Below are 18,539 nucleotides of genomic sequence, written 5' to 3'. Positions count from 1 at the left end.
TTTGTGATTTGAATTTACATGGCGGCGGCGGGGCTGTTCTAGATGCGAGTGGATGTTGTAAGCCAACAAAAAGGGAAACATGGTATTTGAGTATACTCCACACGTTGAAGCCAAGGAGCCTGAGGATTTCCTTTTTTTCCCCCTTCTCTTTGTAATACTTCACGACTGGTGTGGTCTTGATTGCGTCAAACTTGTTGCAAAACCTTTGGTGACGCCTTTGGAAGTTTTGGGCCTGTCTGTCTCTTACCCATCATCAACCCATCATGTCGATCAAAAAGAACAAGAAGAGACAAGTGTTTGATTTGGAAAAAAATGACAATTTTTGGCAAGCGACAACTTGACATACGCCTCATGGCGGACAGGCGATAAGATTTGTCTTTCTGTTACCAGGCGACAAGGAAACACAAATAGAAGGCGAAACACAGAGGAGACCGTAATTCACATTTGGTAGAGAAGTGTTATCATGCCCGTGGTTAGTATATTGTACAGCAGCCATACGCCGGTGCCACGCCGGCTAGGCATTTTCCACACACACACACACCCCCGCGTCGTCATTCATCTGCATTCTTCCCATCTATGACCTCAGGCCCAGGAGGAAGCTGCCGCCGCTTGACCCACCGCCGCTGCCAGCAGCTCCGCCAGGCAGGTAGCTGATGTTCGGGTTCCTTGCCAGTATCTGCGCAATGTCCTTTTGGGATTCCAGCCGCCTGATCAGAACAAGGCCATCACCACTCTTTGCCACAGCCTTGCTAATCGTGTCCGCCGCCTCGGCTTCACCCTCTGCCCGAATAACGTTGGCCTGCCTTTCCTGCTCTGCCTTTTCTACAATGAATCGCGCGCGCTCTGCTTCCTGCTGTGCGATTTGCTTTTCTTCGACCGCCTTGGTGAATTCCTTGCCAAACGTCATGTGTGTGATGGAGACGTCTTCGAGCGCAATGTTGAACTCGTTGGCGCGCTTCAGCAGATCGGCGCGAATACGGTTCGACACGGCTTCTCGCTGAGTAATGAGTTCTGCAGCGTCGAATTGGGCGACAATAGCTTTGAGGACTTCGTTTCCAATTGAGGGAAGGACCCTCTCGTCGTAGTCAAGACCGAGGTTCTAACACTCTATTAACATCTTGACCCCAAACACACTTTGATTTCAACAAGCCCATGGCATTTCTTTCGTAGTTGCATCCTTACCTGGTAGATTTTAGGCAGTTGCTTAACCTCCGGTCGGTGCAACACCCTCAGTGTCAAGGTCACCATCTGCAAATCCTTGCTTCCCGTCGTCGTGCTAATGTTCCTCGGCTTAGTCCGGACATCGAACACAACGGCCCTCTGTAGCCATGGAATCAGGAAATGTGTGCCCTCGTTGACGACAGTCTCCTTGACTCCCGACAGACGATCGAAGATGATTGCGCGGGTACCGCCCTTGACGTCGTAGATGGATGACTGCACTACGCTGGCGCCAATGGCAGCGGGGACGACCCAGCGAAAGAGGGATGTTGGAATCGCGGCCATGTTGGGCGTTTGAGAGGGGTACGACTGGATGGTGGGAGGCGGCAATGGCTCGAGTGCGGAGGATTATGAGAAGTGGATGATGCTTCTACAGGTGGACCGTGCTTTGCGGCGAACCATGCTCGTGATTGGCGCACCATGACCGTTGCCTGACGGATAGTTTGGATCAGATGGGAATTCAGACTGGTATTTCAGGTCACTGTAAAGCTGTTGTTTAGATATTTGTGCGAGCGCATAGCAACCCACGATTGATTCCGAGAATCCGCAGCGCATGGCAAAGTTGAAAGGCGGGGGTGCAAGTGAGACTGGAGGCACTCAATGTCGTAGCGCGGATACACTCAAAAACGACTTCAAAATAATATAGTATTCACAAACGCCGATTATCTTATGCAAGTATGCAGTAATTTCAAGGTCTCTCGAGTCTATCTCATACCGATCCTAGAATGATCTCTCATCATTCACAGCCTGTACATAACCCGCTTACTGTTGCTCAATGAAGCCCTTGTGCTCCTTGTGAGCCTTGTACCAGTAGCTGTCCTCCTTCTTCGGCCGCAGCTCCTCAGAAAGCTTGTCAAGAATAACCGCCAGTAGCTTCTGGCGGCCTTCCTCGTTCTCTGCGTCGCGGTTCCACACGGCAATCTGGACCGCGTTCCAACGAACACTGTACGAAATGCCACAAATGTCATCATTAAAAGCTTGGCATGGTCAGTAAAGTTTACAATGACGAAAAATGGGCTGGAGATAGAACTTACAAGCTCGCTTCGTTTCAACGGCCCCTTGCAACACATCACCGACAGCAAGTAGACACATCTCGTGCCAAAATTGCGCTGCAAGGTCCTTGCTGACTTTAAAGTACCATGCTCCTCCGCGCGTATTTCGTGGGTCCTCCCATACGGGCTTGACGCCCAAGTGGAAGAGATGTATCGAGTCACGCAGTTTGAGGTTCTCAACTGGAATGTTGTTGAAGTGCTGGTAAAACTCCTTGACAGACACAATTTGTTCACCCAGAGGCTTGGGTCGTGTGAGATATTCTTCCGATGCCGCCGCCTTGTCTTTTGGCGGTGCTTGCTGTCCCTTTTCGGCCCAGAACATCCACTTGAAGCGGAACTCGGGAACACGCACCGATTTGAAGATGTTGTTGAGCATAGCGGTTCCACGTGCGGGCGATGCAGTTGCTGCCTGCTCTTCAGACGATGCAGCGGGGAGGTTGGAGGTGCTGAGCGCGGGGAATCGGCCAGCCATGATGGGTGATTGTTTGAACGGATTAAAAGATGGAACAAAGACGTAAGCTCAAGGGGATTCCTCTTCAAATGCCGAGATTTGATCAAAATCAATCTTAGACAATTAGGCGATCTAGTTGGCGAAGGTACACTGTGCTTGGTGGGGCAGAGACTTTTCGGAGAAGAAACACTGAAATGTGGTAGCGAGCCAGAATTCTGATCTGTGCAGAGTCAGCATTTAAGTGATGGAGGTAAATCGTGACAAAACAAATAGAGATGAAATGTGCTGTGAAACATGGCCGAGGTTGGAAATATCCGTAACTTGAATGCGAGGCAGACCTGGGACTGATTGCTGGGTTTGAAGGCAGAAAGATGTTTGAGGGTGAGCAATTGCAAAGCTCTTACATCTCCGCCTAGGTATCTGAACGCCGCAAAGCCTGAAACGGTGGTGGTGTGGACATGTCATCGGACAGCACGTGGAGATAACCCGAAAATGTAGGTATTTGCACGCATAAGGAAGTCATGGTGAAACCATGGCTGGGGAAGATGTATGACTGATATCAGACATCTCAAGGCTGTCGGGATAAAAGTCCTTACACCAGGCTTCCGCCAAGCACGCTCGACAGCCAAATAACCAGAGGAGACAGCGAATTGAAGGGGATTGAGTAGTCGACTAAAAGAATGACAGGAAACCTAAAACATACCTAACACTAGTCCACACGTTTCTCTTGTAACCTAACAGCGATACGTTGACACCCCGATGGTAATGCTCGTCGAACAGTTGAAAGAGGGGCAATTCCGTACACACCGACAGTTTACTCGCACGTGAAGAGGTGTTCAGCAGCAACAACGGCTCGGCAGACAGAAAATCAAAGGACTGGCGGAGAAGACGTTGGAAGAAGTGAATATGTTGTTTGGCAAGATAGGGGACCCTTTAAAGAAGCTCGACCGGAGAGAGAAGGTCATCCATGTAGACGCCCGCTCTGACTACGTTTCAAGACGCCGTTTCAAGACCCCTGCTGACACCAATGGGAATGGACTTGCGGCCTCAGGCCAACGTACAACGTAACAAGCCACACGGCCGGCGTCGGTATGCAACTGCATCCGATGTGCATTCGGATCATGCCGACCATAGGTAACCCTCTCTCGCAGAAGTAAGCCCGTAATGCTGATCTTTGTCGATTAAAGGATGCTAGCTAGGGCGGGCGAGGCGAGGCGAGGCGGGCGGGGTGACGTAGCAATCCTGCCACCGGTCTATCTTTTTGCGCACGTTCGGCGCACCCGTTCCGCAAAAGAATGGTCCAGCGGCGCACGCCCGAACTTTTGCACAACTTTTTTTTTCTCTAAGCCGTCCACTCTGTATTATCCCAACTCCCGTGTACCTTTTTCGTCTTGCATAACCATTCTCTCTAACGCCAGGGTCACGACCCTGTTTGATTAATACCGCCGAAGAAAGCCATGGCACAATACATGCACGACTCAGTTCCGCATCGCACCAAGAGCGCGCGCTTCTCCAACGAGCCCAGCTCCTCACCGTCCATGTCGTCGCAATCCGCGCTCGCATCGACAAATGCTACAGACGACACGACGACAAACGCAAGCGACTACGGCACTTCAGACACAGACAGCACGCTCTCTGAATCCAGCGAGGAGCCCAGCAGCGACGAGAGCTCGAGCGAAGAAGACGATGACGACGACGACGAAAACGACGACGGCGAAGACACAGAAATGGAGCTAGACGAAGCAAAAGGCGCAGACGGCGTCGTCAACCTCCGCGCAAACAGAGGCACAAAACCCATCATGAAGCTGACCAAGGCCGAAATGGGCCCCGATATCAGAGGTTTTCTCAAGGACTTCCTGCCGCGCCTCAAGGCCGCAAATGAAGAGCTCGAGGCACAGAAGCGGGCGGGTACATTGAGGAGATTGGATGCCGAGGACCAGGAAGATGGCGAGCCGTACATTGAAATGGTGAGTGTTGTGCCTGTTTGGCAAAATCCAGCAAAAAAAAAAGTGTTGCAAAGACAAAGTCCCAAGTTTTTTTAAGCTAACCAAACGACTACTAGGATCTCGGACTCGGCGTACTGGAGGAGAAAGACCCAAACGCAGCGGAGAGCGACACGGAAGGCACGAGCGACGCCGAAGAAGAAGATGGCAACAAAGAAAAGGACGTCTTGGGGAAACTACTGGGCCGACGAGAAAAGCCTGACCCGGCCAAAATCGAGGTTCTTCCAAACACGACCGGTTCATGATCTGACAAACCTACATTTGGGATCCGAGGTTTCCATCTGAGGGAGAAGGGGGCAGGGCCCCAATTCTTAGGGAGAGAAAAAATACCACCACTGGCAATCGTGTCCCTATCGCAGGGGGAGGGAACATTGATACCTCCCCACCCCCAATGTTACAATTCCTAACGCACAACCCGACCCGACGCCGCCCGCACGCGCGCCATTCACCCACTTCCTTGGCTAGCGCCTCCATGTCCCATCCCACCCTTGGCCCACGTCGCATCCGCATTCTCATGAATCTCGGGCACCTCAATATACTCCCTGACGCCTTTCTTCCTCGTATAGTCACTCCCAAACCTCTGATCCCTCTCCTTGATCCTCTCTTCAAAATCCGGCATCTGCTCCGCAGCTGTATAACTCGTCATAAGCTGCGGAGGACCCAGCGGCAACTTGTCACCACGGTCAGTCTGCCATAAGTGGTAGATCTTGCCGTAGAGTTGGACGACTTCTTCCATCTCCCGGTTCTCGGCTAGCTCCCAGGCGGCTTCGGGGATGCCCGGCGGGCGCGGCATGATTAGCATGCCGGATTTTACTTCGAAGACGTGAGAGTGCCAGAGGGTTTGCTCTGAGGCGGGCAGGGTGGCGTAGAGGGCGGGCGATATCATGTATTCTGGTTTAGGGCTACTCAGTATGGGATATATTTAAGTCGAGGGAAGGGGGGGGGGAGGTTAGCGCACCGATGCCGATGATGCGGGCGCCTGGCTCGGGTGAGTCGTAGAGAATACATTGCCGCACTTCGTCGTTGAGATGCGCACAGTAGTGATTTGCTTCCACAGCGGCGCGCTTGGGGTCGTGGGCGTAGGCGTGGAAGGCATTCAGGTGGGCGCAGACGCGCTTTACGGGAGCAAAGTTCTGTCAAAATCATCAGTCATGAATTTTGTAATAAAAGAACTTTTTGTCTTCTTTGACTGCAAGTTACCTGGGTTGCTCCAGCACCCGTTTCAAGTGTTTTGTTGTATGTGCTTTCTGCTTCGCCGGCTGTCTTGTTGTTTACCGGAAGTGAGTCCATGGTGTTGAGAATGCCGGATTGCTTCTGATGAAATCAACTTTCTTTTGTTTGAGCCGGATTGGCAAATTGTTATCTTTTCAGACTGTTTGTAGTTTTTCTCACCAAGAGATCTATGGTATGTAGTACCACAGCATATGGACGGCAATTGACGTCATGATGACTTTTGATTGGGTCAATGCTGGATACATCCCTGCATGAAGCATGTGTTCAGTAAGTCGCATGTTTTTTTGTAATATAGCAGCAATTGTACTTTGTAAGTTCTATTTGCATGTTTTGTTTGTTCTGCACGGTATAGTTTGCTACTTCATGAAGTCCATTGTTTTTTAGCATCTCACTTCTAAAGCCATACGATCTGAGTAACATCTGAGTTACATGTTAGGGGATTCAACTGTACCTTGTGCTGATGTGGAAAAATGAAAAAGTTATAATATACATACTATAGTTATCTTCCATTGAGTTTTAATACGAAAATGTCATACCAACACAAACTAATGGCTAAAATCCTCAAAAGTTACCACGAAAAAAAACTTGACGAGTATCAAGACTACAACATCTCACTCCAAAAACAACAACCATTCTCTATCAACGAAAACGAACACGACAACTCTTTCCCACTCACCCAACCTTCCTCACCAAAACCCCCACCCAAACCCTAACCCCCACCCACTTCTCCCCCCTCCCCCCAACAACCCCGCCATCCAAATCCCCCCTCGTAACCTCCCTCTCCCTAACCCCCAGCACCTCAAACCCACTCTCCCGCGCCTGCCCCAATACCTCACCGACCTCATGCACAAAACTCGCCCCCCTAACCTTAACCCCCGTCTCCGCATCCACGAACCCAGCCTGTCCGCCCAATCTCCCCATTTCATGGTGCATATTGGTAACCAGAGCTACGCCAGAGGGCAAGAGCAACGAGCCGAGGGTGGCGAAGAAGGTAGGGAGCGGAATGTGTTCGAGGACGAGGGTGGAGAGGATGCCGTGGACGGGGGTGGTGATGGGGGAGGGAGAGGGAGAAGAGAAGATGTCGCAGCAGTGCAGGGACCAGGTTTCTGACGGAAAAGGGGTTAGTTTTGAGCGGGCGATGGCGAGCATGGCAGAAGAGAAGTCGATGCCGATGACTTTGCTCCGGTTGGAATGAGGGGTTTTTTGGGTCAAGTGCTCGAGCAGTTTGAGCGTGTTGCGACCGGTGCCGCAGCCGAGGTCGAGGATGAGGAGTTCGACTTCTTTTTCTTTTGCTTCTGCGCCGGGAGAGGGGGTGGGATTGGGATTGGAGATTTGGGAGAGGAAAGAGGGGAGGAAGGTGGTTAGTTCGATGTCATCAATGGCTTGGAGCATGTTGCCGTCAGAGTCGTATTGAGAGGCCCATTGGTTGTATGCGTCTTGTGTGGGTACGTGGTAGATTGGTACTTGAGGTCGTGGCTGGACGGTAGGTGTACTTGTTTGGTCTGATTCTACCGTTGAAAAGGAAGTGTTTGCTTCAATGGTGGGTGGCTTGACATCGACGAGGGAAGTGTCAAATGTCATGTCAATGGTTGTTGGTTGTGTCATTGTTGTCGTCTGAGTATGGGTATATTTGAGAGGAAAGAGTTTGAGTTGCGTTGTCGTTGTTCTCGTCGTGTTGGATGGGTGCCTGACACCATCTATATAGTTGTAGTGTCTTGGCCAATGAATCTTCTCCGCGCCCTCTCCATGCTGAACTTGTATTCAGAATTGCCTAATCGGGAAATATGTCGTACAGGCTCCCGTGACATGACTCACACCTGCGCCCTCCGCCGTGTTCTGGCTCGCGCTAAAGAACATTAACCATTTGCCTGCCTTTTACATAGACACAGCCTATTGTTCCAAGATAGAGTCCAAACAATCCACACACGGAACAGCAGTGCCCTACATGGCATTCACATCTAATTGTTAATATTACAGGTCGTAAAGCGTACATACAATCCCTCAGGCCTATGCTGACTTCTCAAAATACTTGGCCAAAATCCGCTCTCGATGCGCGACCAGGCGTCTACATGCCATTAGCGCGTCGCGCAACCGCGTGTCCACCCATCCCTTGCCCAGCTTGTCATCCAATAGCAAATGTGTGTATGCGAAAACACTCGCATCAAACAAGCCCGGCCTCTGCGCTCCAAAGAACCAATCGTCCTTTCCCAGCAGCGTTTCCAGTGCAGCAAAAGCCTCGCTTGCCTGGTTATATAATGTCTCGTCACTAATGATGCTGGAGAACTTGGCGAGTTCGGCTTCGGCGGCTAGGCGCAGTTCGCGGGATATTGCGAGACGCACAAACGAGTTGCGCGAGGTCGGCAGGATATACAGAGGCTCGGCAATGGTGGTGGAATTCTGGGAGAGATACACAGCGTAGAGCTAGCATATGTTAGTTGTAGCCCAAGCATTCCGTTCTAGCCAGACGTACCCAAGCCCTGCGTATCCGGTGGTCTATCAGGCTCAAGTATGCCTCGTATTGCGCATCTCCTGGCTCTTCAATTGCCTTGTCGCTATTGTTCATTGCCCAGCGCTGTAGTTTATTGGACGGTACAGGTTGTGATTGCTTGATTGAATCCGACGAGGGGAGGACGAATGGCAGAGAGCCACTTGGAGACGCATGGTTGTTCGCTGAGGCTATCCGGAACGGTATCTTGGAGAACTTGAGATATGCCTGCGGTATGATGAGCCTGTGGTGGGGCAATGAATGCGCAACCAGGTACTGACCTGCCACTTCAGGCACGCTGGGTTGTAGGATGGTGCCCCTCGAAGAGCACCCTCCTCTGTAGTGAAGACGTACAGCACATGTGCATTGTGGTGTTGTGGTGCTCGCTGTGGGAACTCGTTGACGGGGTATGTGAGGAGCGGGAATTGGTCGAAAAGTTGCTTTATCGGCGCAGGGACAGAAAAGATGCCACCCGCCGATGGCGATTCCCTACTACTTGCAGCAGCAACATTGCTTCTGCCGGACCGCGACATGCTAGCCGTGTGTGGTGATGGCGGCGATGATGTCGCAAAAAGTTGACCATGCGGCGCCGGAGCCGAGGAGAACGCCCGCCGATCATCACCACCAGGAACATTTGCGTCATGCAGGGAAAATGGGCCAAATCCATCACAACAAGCACATACAAGTCAATGTTACACGCAAAGGGATTTGTCAAATGAATCAAATTCTATACATTGGTTGATATCTTTCTTCAAGCGGGCTGCCGCTTATTAATTTCGTCACTCATCACAAGGTTATGCTCGAATCCTCTGCCTCCAGAACTAAATCTTACGTTGTCAAACACTTAGATAAGCTGCTGGAAAGCACGGTCGAGAGGAGATCGCAGAGGCTTGACCTCCTTGTAGAAGTCAATGGTGGCCTTGGCACGCTTAGCAATGCCCTCGGGGGTGAACTCAAACTTCTGTAATGGGCATTAGCATTTGCCTCAAGCATTTCAAGTATTCAATTATTCTTACCTTGTAGACCTCCTTGTATGGGCCAGAAGCACCGAAGCGGTTCAGACCAAACTGCTCGTGAGAGTACTTCTCCCAGCCCATGGTGGACATGACCTCAACACTGAGCGATGGGATGCCGCCAGGGATAACCGACAGCTTGTAGTCCTTGTCTTGAGCGTCAAAGACCTCGAAACAAGGCAGCGAAGCAACACGGGCAGTGATGCCCTGCTCCTTGAGGGTCTTGACGGCCTCAAGGCAGAGAGAAACCTCGGAACCAGTGGAAACGAGGGTGATCTGGGCGTCCTTGTCCTCAAGAGCAACGTATCCTCCCTTGATGGCCTTCTCGAGTGTTGAGCCCTCAAGCTGGGGAAGGTTCTGACGAGTAAGGGCAAGGATAGATGGCGTACCCTTGGAGGTGAGCGCCATGTAGTAAGCAGCAGAGCACTCGTTTCCGTCAGCTGGGCGCCACACCATCATGTTGGGCAGAGCACGGAAGTGGGCAAGAGTCTCAATAGGCTGGTGAGTAGGACCGTCCTCACCAAGACCGATCGAGTCGTGGGTAGCAACGTAGATGACGCGCTGGTGTGAGAGCGAAGACAGACGAGCGGCACCGGCAGCGTATGAAACGAAGTTGAGGAAAGTACCACCAGCGGGAATAATGGTTCCGTATGCGGACAATCCGTTCATGACAGCAGCCATGGCGTGCTCACGAACACCATATCGCAGGTATCGGCCAGACCACTCGCCAATGCCGAGATCCGGAGGCTGGAAGTCGACGGCCTTCTTCCACCTGGTGTTGTTGGAGCCAGTCAGATCGGCAGAACCGGAGAGAAGCTCGGGAACAACGTCGTGGATGGCCTCCAGAACAGACTCGGAGAGCTTTCTTGAGGCAATCGCAGGGTCGCTAGGCTTGTATGTAGGGAGGGCCTTTTGCCAGCCCTCAGGGAGGTCGCGAGTCAGACGGCGGCTGAGGTCGGCGTGAAGCTCCTTGTGCTCCTCGCCGTACTTCTTGAAGAGCTTGTTCCACTCCTCCTCAGCAGCAGCGCCCTCGGCTGCGTGCTTGTGGTACATGTCGTATACCTCCTGGGGGACCTGGAACATCTTCTCGGGGTCGAAGCCGAACTTCTCCTTGACCTGCTTGCAGTCGTCGGCCTTGAGGGGGTTGCCGTGGACACCGCCGGTACCCTGGAGAACGGAACCGAAACCGATGGTGGTGGTGAGCTTGATCATCGAGGGCTTGTCGGTGACCTTTTTGGCCTCAGCAATAGCCTTCTCAATGCCCTCAAGGTCAGTGTCACCGTCGGCGACGTGCTGGACGTGCCAGCCGTACGCCTCGAAGCGCTTGGAAACATCCTCAGTGAATGCGCACTTGATGTCGCCGTCTGCGAAAAGTTAGATCCAAGTCGCCATTTTCCGAATTCGCCAGAAACTTACCAATGGAGATGTGGTTGTCGTCGTAGATGGCAATCAGGTTGCCGAGCTTCAAGTGGCCAGCCATTGAAGCAGCCTCACTGGCAATACCCTCCATAGCGCAACCGTCACCGAAGAAGACGAATACGGAGTTGTTGATCAGCTCGTAGCCGGGCTTGTTGAAGACGGCTGCGGTGTGCTTCTCGGCAATGGCGAGACCGACGGCATTGGCGAAACCCTGACCGAGAGGGCCAGTAGTGACTTCAATACCGGGGGTGTCGTGAGACTCGGGGTGGCCGGGTGTGATGCTATCGATTTGCTGCGACGAGTTAGAGTTTGCCTTTTGCGTAAAAAAACAAAAAAGTTGTTTACTTACACGGAACTTCTTCAGGTCCTCAATGCTGACATCATAGCCGAAAAGGTGGATGAGCGCATACTGAAGCATGCATCCGTGACCGTTGCTGCGCTCAAGTTAGCTACATCGTGGGCAATGTATAGGGCAGATGCCAGTGGAAATTGCAAAAACAAAAGCAGGAGAATACGTACGAAAGAACGAAGCGGTCGCGGTTGACCCAGTTGGGGTTCTTGGGGTTGAATGTCATGAACTTGTTGAACAGGACGTGGGCCACCGGGGCCATGCCCATGGGCGCACCCGGGTGACCCGAGTTGGCCTGGAATGTGGCATCGACCTATAAAGAGGCAAGAAGTCAGCCATTGAGCTGTTCCGCAGCCTCGAACTCATCATCGGTGCTTGTGAAAGTGGCTTGCTTGCTGGGCGGGAGAGAAGCTTGCGGCGAGCGGGGCAGCTGCGCAAGCATAGCGGGGGAGAACAAGAGGTAAGAGAGACGTACCGCTAGGGTTCGGATGGTGTTGATGGCAAGCTCATCGGTCTTTCCGTACGGCATGATGGGCAGACTGTCGATGAAAAAAGAATTGAAGAGAAAAGAAAGAAGATCGCGGGAGACAGCGGGCTACGATGTTTAGGTTTTGTAGGGTAGTGGGGGTGGGTGCTAAGGCCGTCATGCCTGCCTCAGATATGATGCACCAAAAGTGGACGTGTAGGTGGGGTCCGTCGAGCCAGCCTGATTACATCAATCAGTCCCACCCAAAGCCCACTCTCTCTTGTCAATGCAAGCGGATAGAGTAAGCCGCAACTGCGCTGACCAGGACACCCTAACTGCCAGCCCGGCTCACTGACTGTCTCTTAGTAACCTCTTGCCTGCTCTGTCCTTGCCTCTCTCTTTCGCCACGCGCCGAGAAGCACCGTATTCGGGTCACAGTGCGCCGACCGCCACGGCCATTGTCGTTTTTTTTCTATGCCCAGGTTCATCATCTTCCCTCAGCCAACCGGCCAGAGCAAAAGCCGACAAAAAACCTCAGTGTAATTCTTCCGGGCGCCTATGGCCGACACACAACCGAGATCGGCGCCGCGGCCGGAACGCTGCTTGAGGCTCAAAGTCTCCTCTACGGACAAACCCTCCTCTGGACTAGAGCCGGTTATTTACCCTATTCTCCGAGGGCGCATTCGACGACTGTGACAGCGTGGGGTTTGGTGTTGATGTTGTAATTAGCCCTAAGCGGGACTCGAAAGTCCATTTTACCCTGTTAATACCCTGATCAACACCAACCAGAGCCTGCGCGCCAAGCACCAATCGATCCATGTATAGCGACACGCGCGCCTGTGTGCAATGCAGCAAGGAACAATGAGTAAACATGTAGAAATAACGCTAAGAAATATACAGTCAGGTCTAGAGTTCAATCTCCGCCCCCATTTCCCATTCCCCCCACCAAATTAGAAAATTGTATACACAAGACAAACGAAAGGGTATATGTATAGTTAAGAATCAAGTCCATCTTCCGCTCCGTGTATGCTGCACTTCTCACCTTCGCACACCATCTCCCCACCCAACCTCCAGAAATAGATCTTCACCCTTCTTCCTCGGCGTCAGTCTTGGGACCCACACAGGACTCTTAAGCCCGTCTGCGTCAAAGTCAACATTGACGTCTCTTCCAATGTTCACTTCCGTCATGTCCTCTCTCTTCCTCCTCACATTCAGAGGCCTCACAGCCTGCTCCTCGTACATGACCGGGCTCTTACCCCACGCTCCACTCTGCACACGGCTTTTTCTATCAATGCCATTCTTAGAGGCGGGTGTCATGTTCCATGACTCGGCGCTGATGCTGCGCACATGAGAGCGGCTGTTATTACGAGGTGGGCTGACGACACGGCGCGGCGGCGAGGTGAACGGATCGCGATGCGGACTCTCAAGTCGGGGCCGCGATTCGAGAAGAAGCGGGGGAAGAGTGTTGTTGCGTTTGTGAAGAAGTGACGATGCATCTGGGACTCTGTGTGGACTCTGGAACCTGTGTTGTTGTGGGCTGCGTGATACTAGCTGATTCGAGGCTCGCGGCACCTTTGGATACCGCAAATTGGAAATTGGAGATTCTGCGACCGGCGACAGTTGCGGTATATTATTGTCGTCGGAAAGCTGTTTCTGGTCGTCTTCGTCTTCAGGCGTCGGATCGTTAGGATCGACTGTTTCAAAGGACGTTTGGCTAGACAACGAATCACGCTGGTTCGTCCAGGTCCGAGAAAGCGTACTAGACGACTTCTTTGGCCTGATCTCGACTGTTTTGGGTGACTCTTTAGGCCGAATGATGCGCGTAGGGCTAGCCTTGGGCGCCTCACGGCTTCGATGGTTGGAAAAGTAGTAGTCGATAATATCTCCAGAGGTGCTATCTTCGCGCGAGCTTGCAGTTGTAGCTTTGGACTGATACGAAGTAGCTGTGGATGGTTGTTGGAAAGGCGATGCGAGACGTGGGTGTGTCGCGGCCTGCGGACGAGATTGTGGCGCACTATTCCCAGGGAGTTCTGCTACAACCATCCGTTTCGACTGCTGTCCTCCCTTGTTGGACGGGATTTCTAGAAACAACTCAGAGTTTCGGCTGTTCTTGCGGGCGTTGCCATCGTTGGGATACGGTGCTGTCCTAGCGGGTTGCAATGAGCGAATAGGTAGGACTGGAACTTGAGGTGGTGGCATCATCGAGGATCTCTGATGCAAGCTTGGTTCGTCCTCTTCAAAAACAGTCTCTTCTGTCATTGAACTAACGGGGCGTAGAACATTGCTGGTTTGTGATTGGTTATTGTCCGGAGTTGTCTTCTTGATGGCAGCTGGTGCTGATTTCTTCGGGGCTAGGGGATATCCATCCAGCTCTGCGCTTATAGCCACGCCTATCTGATCCAATGGCAATGACGAATTAGACGAGCCGTTGGAAGTTCCTACTCCAAGCCGCTGCACTGGGCGGACTCCTTTCTGGCGTCTCCCCTGAACGAGTGCCAGTGCAGGCATGTGCGGAAGTTGCGTTGCAGAGTCGGAGTTGCCTTGCACAGGAACGTAATGCGAGAACCGTGTAGAAAAGGCCTTGTCCTGCTGTCCCCGGCCCTTATCATCAATAAGCATAGTATTTCGCTGCTCCTTCCGTCTTCTTAGCCACACGCTCAAAGCCATGAGCCCGATAGCCAAGACAAACGCAGCCACTGCCGCTACTGACAGCCCAGCAATCTGCGCAGGCGTCATTCTTGGGTTTTCATCTGCAGCTTTGGCGACTGGAGCCGATGTCGGTGTCGCTGAAGAAGTAGATGACGATATTAATGAGGCAGTATCAGCGAAAGCAGACTGATTCGAACTGGTCTGGGTAGGCCGAGTTGAAATGATGGTTGAGGTCGAGGTCGTGGTCGTGGTCGGAGTAGTCACCGACTGCGTCGAAGATGGCGATGCCGTAGAGGTCACGACGTAGGTAAGAACACTTTTGGTTGGCACGACGGCGTATGCCTGTCCTAGGCATATTCCGTAGGCCGCACTTAGATAGCCTTTGGAGTCCTGTGTTGGGCACGACAAGTAGATACAACCCAAGGCCACTTCACCGAGTGACTCTCCCGCGGTACTATAATGAGAGCAAAGACACTGAAGACTTTGTTGACCAAAGCATGCCACGGGAAACCTTTCGTCCAGCGAAGTCCATAGGCATGATTGTGCACAAGATGGTACGTTTTCTTGAAGCAATTGAGGAAGTGCTTGTGGTGTAGGAGTGGCAGTAGGAGCTGCCAGCAACGGCGAAGCTAATATTAAGAAGACTGGTGATATCCATGGCCTTTTGAAATGGCGCAAAAGCATAATTGTACGAGATCTGCGCGAGCATAAGCTACATGCTCTCAGATCGGAGCAAGTCAAAGAGTGTACTCACTAGGAGATCTAGACATGAGGGCAGATGCAAGGAAGCGCTGGACCTGCAGCGAAAGGAGGCAAGGAAATTGAAGGAGAAAGACTCAAGGAAACTCGTAAAACGTCTCTGGCCTCATGAAGTTTTGTTGAAGTATCCAAGTCAAGCCAGCGGCGGCTGGTAGGCTGCCAATATGTATGGGGGCATCTTTGCCAGCCGCCGTGTCGGGGCGGTGCCTGAGCAACCGCTGAGACGGTACATTGGGGGGCATACCGAGGCCATTGACACCCATGGTAAGCGCTCACAGAATGAATACAGAATGATTGACTGAAAAGGCGTCGGTGACACAGTGTGGTAAGGCGAAGATGCTATTCTAGGCGCTGGCATGCTGCGCTAAGCGCTGAGGAACAAAACTAGTCTACCACGTCAGCCAGTAGTTGCACGGCATCGGGAAAGTCGTTGCGCAGAACCCCAAAGCGAGTCTTGGCCTACGTGCATGCAGGAGACGAAAATACATTGCAGTTGTGCATTATGAGTGACAATGCGGGACTCTGCGTACCAGCACACGGCCGCAGTTGGTCCGTATGATGCGATACTCGACTGACGGTGCCTCTGCGTTGTCAATGGTTGCAACGTCACCTGACTGCACGCATCCATATGCAAAAGCGTAGTAACTAATTGTAGCTTTTTGGACACAGGATACCGGATACCGGTCTAAACAGGGACCTGCATCGGGGAATGGGCGGAACCTGCAAAGCGCCCTACTAAAACCACTCCAGGTTCAATCGACATCACGTGCTTGGCGATGGTGCCTGGCGGCTAGAGTTGCCTGCGGGTGTGCAGATCAGATGCAACGATCCCCGAACGACAGGCGGATGGTGAGATCGCGGCTATGGTAGTGTGCGAGAAGGTCCGCAGACGAGACGGTCCGATGTTGTGGGCATAAGAACTTGACTAGTCAGAATGACGCAGTTGGGACTTGGATGTTGCGTAGGTTGTGGAGCTTGAACGGTGTGGAAGGACCGAAACAGAAGATCATCACATGTGCAGTGTATGTACAGTATATGTAATACTTACACCCACACCTAAGATAAGACGGCAACTGAAAAAAAAGTCCATGCGCGCGTATGAGCATCGTCGAGATGATGATCAGCTCAAAATGGCTCTGAAATGCTCTGCACGCACGCAATGAGAAGCACGGGCGATCGATCGTGAGCAACATGGAGCGATTACCTACAAGAAGGTGGTGACAAAAGTTAAAAGCACCAGCGTAAGCGTTGTGAGAATGGTAGAGCGTCTGTTGGATCGATACCATGCCCCTTTTTTCACCGAATGCTCACACATGGCCATGGCTTCCACGTGTGGTTCGTGGATCGTCCCGCGTGTTCGAGTCAAGATATCGAGACCAAAGCCGTGGCTCTGAATGCATGATCCTGGCGAAGAAATGGACGGGTCTGGGAGGTAGGTTGTAGGGGGGCCTAAGAGATGGATAATGGGTTCGAGATGCAGAAAAGGTCAATCGAACGGTCAGTAGCGTTACGCGTTCACAAGAGCTGATCAGTGCTCTCGAGGCAAGGCAATTGCCACCTGCACCCGGCGCTGAGGCAAGATGACGACGGCACATGGTTTACTTTGACCGTTAGGATAGCCAGAGTGGTTGATAGAACCAGAGACAGGCGTCAGCGGCGATTGGCTCTGGCGTGCACGAGTCGGGGAGATGAGGGGGGGATGTGACGACGGAGGTTTGGCGACTGTAGGCGGCCTTTGGCGACTAGCCCAAAACGGTCAGGCGCCAATAGAAGCATGGTCCAGGCTCAGTGGAAGCGAACGACAAGTGGCTGGCGGGACAGAGTAGCACAGCAGAAGATTTTTTTTCCTTCTGTGTGAACGCAAATGCAGTAGCAGATAGGGAGGCGGAGGCAAGATATACAGCGTGGATATGCAGCAGCGAATGCAGGCAGGGCAAGGCAGAGGGGGAGCGGGCGTGCAGAGGTGGAGGCGTGTGGCTGCATGGGGCGGAGGAAGACAAGGTTTCGAGCCGTGCTTGGGGTCTGCTGGGGCTCCGAGCGTCGGCCTACTCTTAAATTCTATGGGGCCCTCATTTTCCACAAAACCTTCTAGAAGCGTAGCCAGACAAAAGTCGGGCGGGATGAGTTCGGGAGTTGGGTGCGTGGACAGCGCTTCCATGTCCAACGGGCACGACAGGCGCGGAGCCGATTGCTAATCAGAGATAGACTACTACGGCGAGCCAGCGGAAGACGGGGCGAGAGGGGAAAGGATGAGCGAGCCAGTGAGAGAGTGGGCGGGCGGGCGAGCGACTAAGCAGGTACACCAAGGCGGGTTCCTGGAAGCCGAGAGTGGGCAGGTAGTGTGTTATGGGTAGAGTGTCGGGGCGGGGGCTTTGTTGTTGCTGTTGTTGTTGTTGTGGTGGTGCTGTTGTTGTTGGCGGTGGGCAGACGGAAAGCAAAACAGCGGCAGAGACATGCCGGAGACATGGACAGAGACAGACAGCGGCAGGCCGTGGCAGCGGCAACAAGAGTAGCAGCAGATGTAGCAGCTAGGCCGCAAGCAGGAGGGTTGGCCGCTCCAGGCCGGCAGACACGAACAAGCAGGTGTCGGAGGGTTTGCGTGTGTGGGCTGTGGGCTGCAGGCTGTGGGCGCGGTGGTGCCGTCGTGCTGGTCTTGCCATGGTGTCTGTGGTGCAGCAGCAGAGAGTGGCCCGCGCCTGCCCAGCTAGACTCTGGTGGCCCTTCCTTTCCAGGATGGCACCGCTCCATTCCGGCAAGCGCGTCTCCTTTCGCGGCCTTCTTCAAGCCCTCATCATACAATCCTCTTGTTCTTTGCTTCTCCCAAACGTCGTCACCAACCTGCCGGCTCCCACAATCCTCTGCTGCAGCGAGCGACTCCCGCCCGTTGTCCTGCCTCCCGCCGCCTTTGCTTGTTGCTGTCGTTGCTGTCTGCATCCCAACCAGCCCGCCAGCCCGCCAGCCCAACCGAGCCCTCGCCTCGCCATTGCAGAACACCCCAGTCGATCCTTCCCCCCCCGAACCGACCGTGCAGCAACCCTGAGAGACCTCGGAGCGAAGCGAAGCGAGCCTCGTCGTCCATACGCCAGCCATCCCTTGACACCCTCTTCGTCTTTTACCCCTTCCCCGTTTGATCTCAACACACACGCCCACGCGCCCAAGCACTCCCGCAATTGCGACCTAGTCTTTTGTAATAACAGGTGAGCCTCTTTTTTTATGCACGCAATCTTGCCATCGCCATTGCACTCGACCTCGCCGCCGCCGCTGCTGCTCTGCCATTGCGACAGCCTTGCTTACCCATCACTCCTCCCTCACCTGGCTAAGCCCGCCTGCGCGCTGCTCCACTCGTGCATCGCCCACTGCCGCCGCCCATTGAGCCTTTGTTGACACTATCCACCAGGTTTCCGTGTTGGCCGGCCTCGACGGAACATCGCTACCTACCTTA

General features: G+C 53.1%; 8 protein-coding genes across 8 annotated transcripts; 1 reads left to right on the top strand and 7 right to left on the bottom strand.

Annotated features, from left to right (window-relative positions):
- Positions 1-574: 574 nt before the first annotated feature.
- Positions 575-2,742, bottom strand: PSV08DRAFT_249946 (eukaryotic translation initiation factor 4e type 3-a; the record flags this gene model as incomplete). The annotated part of the gene is made up of 5 exons (XM_014221801.2): positions 575-1,099; positions 1,135-1,527; positions 1,618-1,699; positions 1,985-2,195; positions 2,253-2,742. 5 exons carry the CDS (start codon positions 2,740-2,742, stop codon positions 575-577), a joined length of 1,701 nt encoding a protein of 566 aa, XP_014077276.2.
- Positions 2,743-4,070: 1,328 nt separating this feature from the next.
- On the top strand, positions 4,071-5,069 carry PSV08DRAFT_9726 (uncharacterized protein). Its single transcript, XM_014221802.2, has 2 exons — positions 4,071-4,688; positions 4,784-5,069. The coding sequence occupies exons 1-2, from the start codon at positions 4,179-4,181 to the stop codon at positions 4,967-4,969; spliced, it is 696 nt and encodes a 231-aa protein (XP_014077277.1). The 5' UTR covers positions 4,071-4,178; the 3' UTR covers positions 4,970-5,069.
- On the bottom strand, positions 4,873-6,014 carry PSV08DRAFT_207427 (uncharacterized protein; the record flags this gene model as incomplete). Its single annotated transcript, XM_014221803.2, has 3 exons — positions 4,873-5,615; positions 5,683-5,857; positions 5,925-6,014. The coding sequence occupies 3 exons, from the start codon at positions 6,012-6,014 to the stop codon at positions 5,170-5,172; spliced, it is 711 nt and encodes a 236-aa protein (XP_014077278.1). The 3' UTR covers positions 4,873-5,169.
- A 431-nt stretch (positions 6,015-6,445) lies between these two features.
- PSV08DRAFT_378874 (S-adenosyl-L-methionine-dependent methyltransferase) lies at positions 6,446-7,624 on the bottom strand. Its single transcript, XM_014221804.2, has one exon. It carries the CDS (start codon positions 7,560-7,562, stop codon positions 6,630-6,632), a length of 933 nt encoding a protein of 310 aa, XP_014077279.2. The 5' UTR covers positions 7,563-7,624; the 3' UTR covers positions 6,446-6,629.
- On the bottom strand, positions 7,591-9,011 carry PSV08DRAFT_320536 (uncharacterized protein). The gene is made up of 3 exons (XM_014221805.1): positions 8,724-9,011; positions 8,428-8,670; positions 7,591-8,378 (listed from the first exon to the last, which is right to left on the bottom strand). Exons 1-3 carry the CDS (start codon positions 8,973-8,975, stop codon positions 7,965-7,967), a joined length of 909 nt encoding a protein of 302 aa, XP_014077280.1. The 5' UTR covers positions 8,976-9,011; the 3' UTR covers positions 7,591-7,964.
- Positions 9,012-9,141: 130 nt separating this feature from the next.
- PSV08DRAFT_228148 (Transketolase, thiamine diphosphate binding domain-containing protein) lies at positions 9,142-11,770 on the bottom strand. The gene is made up of 6 exons (XM_014221806.2): positions 11,699-11,770; positions 11,394-11,536; positions 11,224-11,308; positions 10,872-11,166; positions 9,459-10,819; positions 9,142-9,403 (listed from the first exon to the last, which is right to left on the bottom strand). Exons 1-6 carry the CDS (start codon positions 11,750-11,752, stop codon positions 9,287-9,289), a joined length of 2,055 nt encoding a protein of 684 aa, XP_014077281.1. The 5' UTR covers positions 11,753-11,770; the 3' UTR covers positions 9,142-9,286.
- Positions 11,771-12,727: 957 nt separating this feature from the next.
- PSV08DRAFT_228144 (uncharacterized protein) lies at positions 12,728-15,218 on the bottom strand (the record flags this gene model as incomplete). Its single annotated transcript, XM_014221808.1, has 2 exons — positions 15,093-15,218; positions 12,728-15,035 (listed from the first exon to the last, which is right to left on the bottom strand). The coding sequence occupies exon 2, from the start codon at positions 15,020-15,022 to the stop codon at positions 12,728-12,730; it is 2,295 nt and encodes a 764-aa protein (XP_014077283.1). The 5' UTR covers positions 15,023-15,035; positions 15,093-15,218.
- A 1,977-nt stretch (positions 15,219-17,195) lies between these two features.
- On the bottom strand, positions 17,196-18,283 carry PSV08DRAFT_378856 (uncharacterized protein). The gene has a single exon (XM_014221810.2). The coding sequence runs from the start codon at positions 18,185-18,187 to the stop codon at positions 17,387-17,389; it is 801 nt and encodes a 266-aa protein (XP_014077285.1). The 5' UTR covers positions 18,188-18,283; the 3' UTR covers positions 17,196-17,386.
- Between the last annotated feature and the right edge of the window lie 256 nt (positions 18,284-18,539).

This window comes from Bipolaris maydis (genome assembly GCF_028858645.1).
Source record: "Bipolaris maydis strain C4 unplaced genomic scaffold PSV08scaffold_11, whole genome shotgun sequence".
NCBI classification, from domain to species: Eukaryota; Fungi; Ascomycota; class Dothideomycetes; order Pleosporales; family Pleosporaceae; genus Bipolaris; species Bipolaris maydis.
This window is presented reverse-complemented; position numbering and strand designations above follow the sequence as displayed.

Bases quoted from the DNA above. Each gene is read 5' to 3' on its own strand.
- PSV08DRAFT_9726 (XM_014221802.2), top strand. From the start codon at position 4,179: ATGGCACAATACATGCACGACTCAGTTCCGCATCGCACCAAGAGCGCG. The intron at 4,689-4,783 runs GTGAGTGTTGTG...AACGACTACTAG, and splicing joins GCGAGCCGTACATTGAAATG to GATCTCGGACTCGGCGTACT.
- PSV08DRAFT_378874 (XM_014221804.2), bottom strand. From the start codon at position 7,562: ATGACACAACCAACAACCATTGACATGACATTTGACACTTCCCTCGTC.
- PSV08DRAFT_320536 (XM_014221805.1), bottom strand. From the start codon at position 8,975: ATGTCGCGGTCCGGCAGAAGCAATGTTGCTGCTGCAAGTAGTAGGGAA. The intron at 8,671-8,723 runs GTCAGTACCTGG...ATCATACCGCAG, and splicing joins CAGCGTGCCTGAAGTGGCAG to GCATATCTCAAGTTCTCCAA. The intron at 8,379-8,427 runs GTACGTCTGGCT...AACATATGCTAG, and splicing joins ACCGGATACGCAGGGCTTGG to CTCTACGCTGTGTATCTCTC.
- PSV08DRAFT_228148 (XM_014221806.2), bottom strand. From the start codon at position 11,752: ATGCCGTACGGAAAGACCGATGAGCTTGCCATCAACACCATCCGAACC. The intron at 11,309-11,393 runs GTACGTATTCTC...ACTTGAGCGCAG, and splicing joins CGCGACCGCTTCGTTCTTTC to CAACGGTCACGGATGCATGC. The intron at 9,404-9,458 runs GTAAGAATAATT...TGCCCATTACAG, and splicing joins CATACAAGGAGGTCTACAAG to AAGTTTGAGTTCACCCCCGA.
- PSV08DRAFT_378856 (XM_014221810.2), bottom strand. From the start codon at position 18,187: ATGGCTGGCGTATGGACGACGAGGCTCGCTTCGCTTCGCTCCGAGGTC.